The 6119-nt window shown below is 54.5% G+C and overlaps 1 protein-coding gene across 1 annotated transcript; it reads left to right on the top strand.

Annotated features, from left to right (window-relative positions):
- The first annotated feature begins 2807 nt into the window (after positions 1–2807).
- On the top strand, positions 2808–5607 carry VGF (VGF nerve growth factor inducible). The gene is made up of 2 exons (XM_027857228.1): positions 2808–2891; positions 3040–5607. Exon 2 carries the CDS (start codon positions 3073–3075, stop codon positions 4936–4938), a length of 1866 nt encoding a protein of 621 aa, XP_027713029.1. The 5' UTR covers positions 2808–2891; positions 3040–3072; the 3' UTR covers positions 4939–5607.
- The last annotated feature ends 512 nt before the right edge of the window (positions 5608–6119 follow it).

Genomic DNA, 6119 nt, shown 5'->3' with positions numbered 1-6119 from the left:
ACACAGCTTTGAAGAGATGCTCTCACAACAGAACTCCACACACCTAGACTCATGGCAACATCTAGCCAGCCTTCTAACGCTGAGAACAGAAACACACTGGGTATTTTCTCTCTCTTTGTCAGCCCTTTATATCTTTCTGCCTCTTTTCATTCCATATTTTTGTAGAAGTCTATCTGTCTCTCTATGTTCTTCCTACCAACCCCACCCATTCACCATCCCCCTCCATAAAGGTCTTTGCTCTATCTTATTCATTCTCCTCAGGAATGTAATGTGACTCTTTCCCCACCCTCACTCCACCAACCCAATTACCAGGTCAGTAAGAGAAGGAGAATAGGGGTAGGTAAGGAGGTCCTGGACAGAGGAAAGTGGGGTGAAGGAAGAAGTTGAGAAGTGGGTAGAGGGTCATCTTTTCTGTTCCTTCTCCAAGCTCTCTCTCGTCCCTTCACACATCTACTCTCCCCATCTCATCATATCTTTCTCATTCACCTGTCTTTAGCTTCAGTCTCTCTTTCTCTCCCTCCCTCTCTCTCTCTCTCTCTCTCTCTCTCTCTCTGTCTCTCTCACCCTCCCCCAGCTAAGCTGATGGGCATTTCTTTCTGGGAAAATAAAGCTGCTGATGGAGCCGAGAAGCCACTGGTGGCTTTGGAGGGAAAGCACGTGAGTATGTGTGTGAAGGAGTGGGGGGTGGGGGTGGTAGGGGGCAGAAGAATCGGGGGAGGAAGTGAAATAATGTGAGAAAGAGGAAAGAAAATAGGGATGGAAGGAGAAAAATACTATGAAAGTGTATTTGAGAGCGTTAGAGAGACAGGCACAGAAACAGAGAGCGATAATCACAGAGACACGCTTTGTGTATACATGTATCCCTGTGTCTCTGCATCTCATACCGTGTCTGTGTAAGTCTAGTCACTCTCCTCTTGCTGTCCAAGCCCCCACCTCTCTTTACCCTCGAAGCAACGCCCTCTACCCTACCTCAGCATCATTCCTGTAGACGCAGCATACCTCCCTCCGTCTCCCCCTTCCCCATACCCTGCTTCCGTTCCCCCCACCCTACCCCACCCCCACCCCCTCCGCCCACGGCCGGTCTCCCTTCACCGGACCTGGCTTGCTGATGGATTCTCTTTGCGCAATGTGTGCGTCATCGCCCCCCTCCCCTCCCCAGCCGGAACCTCCAGCCGCCCTGAGCCCCCCAAGCTCAAACCCCTGGCGCAGGACAAGGACTGAGGGTAAAGGGAGGAAGCAATGGGGAAGGGACGATCTTTGTCATTTAGGGGTTCTCTGAAGTCAAACCTTCGCTTTTAAGAATCTGGAAAAGCAAGAATTGAATTCCCTAGTCTATCTTCACAACCCCCTCCCCTTTTGGACTCGCCCTCCAAACGTCCTTCCCTTCCTGCAAGGAAGGAATGGTGGTGGGGGGGGTGTTGGATGAAGGAGAAGCATAGAGGAGGGGGCACTAGGACAATGGGGGCAGCAGCGTGATGGGCCAGTGGGGGCGGGGGTTGTGAATGGGAGAGGAAAAAAGGACTCACTTTCCCTAGCCATAGGCAAGAACAAATAGAACCACAAGGTCCACTCTCTCAAATGTACCCACTCAGTCCCCTTCCTCTTTCTTCCAACACACACGCACGTACACGCTTCTCTCCCACCCTACCCCACCAGTCACCAACCACAGACCCAGGCACACGCACCTAGTTACCCATTCACACTCAGACACGAATCCACAAACACGCACAGAAATCTGCCTGTCTTTCTTTCATTCATAATGTGTTGCACCAGCAAGTGGGAGCTTTGGGGAAGCATCCTTCCTGCCCTTTTTTATGTCCTACCGCTTTCCCCTTCTTCTCTCAAGCCCTAACACCCCACTCCAATTTAATCCACAGATTGACCGCTTGCGGCAGCTATAGGTTACGTTCACCCCCTGGGCTTATATTTAACTCTCTGCCCCTCCCCATTTTCCTTCCTTCCTTCCTCCCTCCCACCCTCCCTTCCTTCTTTCCTTTCTCTCCTTCTCTTCTCATTCTCCTTCATTCATTCACTGTCCTCCTCCCCCAACCCCGCGTTCGCTTCATTTATTCATTCATTCATTTCCCCGGCGTTTGGCTTTAGCGTGCCAGTTAGTCCTCACTCTTCAGTGCGCAGGCTCAGAATAGGGAGGAGGAGAAGAATCTTCCAATCACCGGCCGCAATTAGGGCCCCTCCACCACTCACCCCGCTTCCCCATGAATGAACATTGACGTCAATCGGGCGGAGAAGACCCCCCACGTGATCTACTGGCTCCCCTTTATAAAGAGGCGGGGCGGGCGCTGTCCAGCGTGCTGAAGCTTGGGGAGAGAGCTAGCGAGAGAAACAGAGAGTCGACCACACGAAGAGAGACCAGCCGGAAGCTGACCGAAGCGACAACGTAGGACAGGGACCGAAACTCGCAGCATCCGCGCTCTGCTACCTCGAAACCCCGACCCTCATCCCCCCCCATCCCCCTTCCTCGAATCCCAGCTGGTAAATACTATTCTGTCAGTCTGTCCACCCCCCGAGAATTTGGCTGTGTGCGGGAGGGATGTCTCCCCTAGTTTGGGGGGGAAGGGATAACGCCAAGGGGACCTTAAGATAGAAGGGGAGATGATATCCCCCTTTTTCCCAGATAAAGCCTCCCACGCTTGATCTGGAGAGTCCCGTGGGGAGCAGATATTTTTTTCTCAACCTCGAAGCAACGTGGGCGGTGACAGGAAGATAGCTCCGAGAAGGAGCGGGGGCGAGGTGGAGGTGGGGGAACACAGACGTGATTGCTGCCAGGCGTTCCCCTCCCAGTTTTAGGACTCCATAGATTAGCACAGCCCCATTTTCCCTTAGGGTCCCTATCTTGACACTTCTGGATTTGCGAGAAGTCGGGGATCGGGGTAGGTAGTGCGTCAAGGGTAGCTCCCAGAGGAACGCCAGATTTTGAGATCGTGAAGGGAATTTAAGGAGCAGAGAAGACACCCTGAAGCCCTGACAGCCCCTCTCGTTTTATTCGCCTTTTCTCCACTTTATTTTTCTTTTCCATAGCCCCTGGAAACCATCAGTCTCCCAGTCTCAGCCATGAGGTTCCCACAGACGCCCGCTGCCGCCCTCTTCTTCTGCCTCTTGCTACAGATGAACGGTCTTCAAGCAGCGCCTCCGGGGCGCCCAGATCAGTCGCTGTCGCCTCTCATATCTGAACACGAAAACTTGGCAGCTGGAGGAGGGAAGCCAGGGGAAAGAGAGAGCCTAGATCCAGAGATAAGGGAGGAGAGAAGCCCAGAACAAGAGCCTGAGGAAGACGAAGATCTATTCCAGGGGGTAGATCCACGGGCGCTGGCCGCGGTCCTGTTACAGGCGCTAGATCATCCTGCCTCGCCCCCGGCTCCAGGGATCTTGCAGCAGCAGCAGCAGCAGCAACCGCCACCGCCGCAGCAGCAACAGCAGCAGCAGAAAGGAGAGGCTTTGCTAACAGAAACTGTGCGTAGCCAGACCCACAGCCGCCCGGCCCCAGACACAGGGGTACCCCCAACGCTTTCCCGTATCCCAGAGGAGCGTAGCTCGGAGGGTTCCGATCCTTCCGAGGAACTAGAGGCACTTGAATCCCTGCTCCAGGAACTACGCGCTTTCAGTCCAGCGAATGCTAAGAGAGAGCCAGAGGCTGCTGCAGCTGAGGCGGAAACGCATACCCATACATTGACCCGGGTCAACTTGGAGAGTCCCGGACCTGAGCGTGTATGGAGGGCCTCCTGGGGAGAGTTCCAGGCGCGTGTCCCTCCCCCACCCCCATTTCCTCGGCGGTTCCAGGAGCAATTGCCTGAGGGCGTATCCCTTCCTGAGGTGCGCCAGGGTGAGAGCGAGCCTACTCTAAAAACACACGGCGAGAGCCTAGCACCTCTCTACAAGGCGCGCCAGATCGAGAGTGCCCCTTTCTCCAAAACGCACCGCCCAGAAAGCGCAGCCATGAGTAGGCTTGCAGCTGGAGGGCGCCTCCTGCAGCGGGGGCTGGCCCAGGTAGAGGCAGGTAGGCGGCAGGCTGAGGCTACGAGGCAGGCGGCAGCCCAAGAGGAAAGATTGGCTGATCTAGCCTCTGACTTGCTGCTCCAATACCTGCTACAAGGCGGCGGCGGCCTGGAGCGAGGTGTAGGGGACCGGGGACTTCAGGGGGAAGAGGAGGAGGAGAGAGAAAGGGAGAGGGAGGAGGAAGAAGAGGGAGTGATCCGAGGCGGGGAGGAGGAGGACGAGCAGGGGGATGAGGAAGACGCTGAGGCAGAGGCTGAGGAGGTTGAGAGGGGGCGGCAGAATGCATTGCTATTCGCGGAAGAGGAGGAAGGGGAAGCTGGGGCTGAGGACAAGCGCTCCCAAGAGGAGACACCAGGTCAAAAGCGAAAGGGGCAGGTGGAAGGAGAAGGAGAAGAAGATGAGGAAGAGATGGACCCGCAGACTATCGACAGCCTAATTGAGCTGTCTACTAAACTGCACCTGCCAGCCGACGACGTAGTCAGCATCATTGAGGAGGTGGAGGAGAAGCGTAAGCGGAAGAAGAATGCCCCTCCTGAGCCCCTACCTCCTCCTCGGGCCCCCCCCGCGCCTACTCACTTTCGCTCCCCAAGGCCCCCCCCACCACCATCTTTCCCTGCCCAAGATGAGCTGCAGGATTGGAATGAGGTGCTCCCACCCTGGGACAGAGATGAAGTGTTCCCCCCAGAGCCCAACTACCCCTTTCCTAACTACATCCAGCCCCGTACACTCCTCCCACCTCTCTCTTCCCCGACCCGCCGCCACCACTACCACGCACAGCCCTCAGAGGGGTCGCAGTACCACTTCGGCCTTAGCCCACAAGGGCGGCGGGGCGAGGAGGAAGAAGAGAGGCAGCAGCAGGAGGAGGAGGAGCTGGAGAATTATATTGAGCACGTGCTGCTCAGACGCCCCAGCTTGTTCCCCTGACTCCGCTTTCCCATTCGTGACGGTCCCCTCTCTTCCCCTGTGCAAACTTCCCTAAGCCCCCGTGTTGCTCTTTAGTGTTCTGCATGCGGTCCCTGACCTTTTTTGCGGGGTGGGCATAGTCCCACCCCTCGTCTCAGCCAACCTGGCCCCACCCGCTACTCTAAGCCCCGCCCCCTTCCCTTTAACCATCTTCAGTGAGAGACGAGTACCCCACATTCGTGGTAGGGTATCAGATCGGTGGGGGTGGAAGTTGAGGAGAAAATTCCAATCTGTCCGAAGCGGAAAGGAAGGAGCACTAGTGCGGAAACTCAAGAGGATAGAAAACTCCCGTGTCCTACTAACTCCACCCACAAGTGATACAGCGAAGGAGCAGCTGAAACCGGACTGTACAGATTTGTTCCACACTCGTCTCCCCCACGGGGCCCCGTTCCCTTACCCTAAGCCACCCTATCCCTCTTCCGATTTCCCCATCGATGAACAATAATAATAAAAAGCAAAAAGCAAACAAACAAAAACCATACCAGTTGTGTAGAAGCCGCCTGTGAATCGAAGCCCTCCCCGACCCCAGGGTTTTCCTAGGACCCTGATCACTCCCCAAACTGAGACAACTCAACCCCTTCTTTCCCTTCTCTGTTGTAAATACCCCTCACGGGGAAAATAGTTTTGCTAAGAAATAAAAGTGACTATTTTATTAGGACTTTTTCTCTTTTATTTACCCCTCCCCCCACTTCCTCTCAAGAGAATAAGGGAATATCAGCCACCTACCTTCCTATTCTCCTCTCATTGAGCACTTCTTTCCTCTGTTTCCTACTGTAGGCAAAATGCATGATACTATGATGAGGCAGAGGAAGCAATCCCATCAAGGGTCAATCAAATTATACTTTAGTGCCTTAACTCACTCCAACCTTAATCTTTCCTGGGTGTAGTTAAGAGTTAATTTTCCTTTTCTACTTCCACCAGGGCAGAGGCCACATAGATGGGGAGGGGAATTCTCTGTGTGATGGGGGAATGGCGCAAAAAAAGTATTTGCTTAATTCTTTGGCACCCACAACCCTCCAAATTTGGGCTAAAGTGGCAAGTCTGAACCCTTTAGCTTTCTTCCCACAAGATGAGACTCCTGAGATAAGGAAACGGCTTCCAGAGGTTTTCCCCCCTCCCCAAAAGTAAGCTGATGGAGGAGA

Source organism: Vombatus ursinus, unplaced genomic scaffold, assembly GCF_900497805.2.
Source record: "Vombatus ursinus unplaced genomic scaffold, bare-nosed wombat genome assembly UNPS02011916.1, whole genome shotgun sequence".
In the NCBI taxonomy this organism is placed as follows: Eukaryota; Metazoa; Chordata; class Mammalia; order Diprotodontia; family Vombatidae; genus Vombatus; species Vombatus ursinus.
This window is presented reverse-complemented; position numbering and strand designations above follow the sequence as displayed.

What these genes read in the sequence shown, in the direction of transcription:
- VGF (XM_027857228.1), top strand. Translation starts at nt 3,073, where the DNA reads ATGAGGTTCCCACAGACGCCCGCTGCCGCCCTCTTCTTCTGCCTCTTG.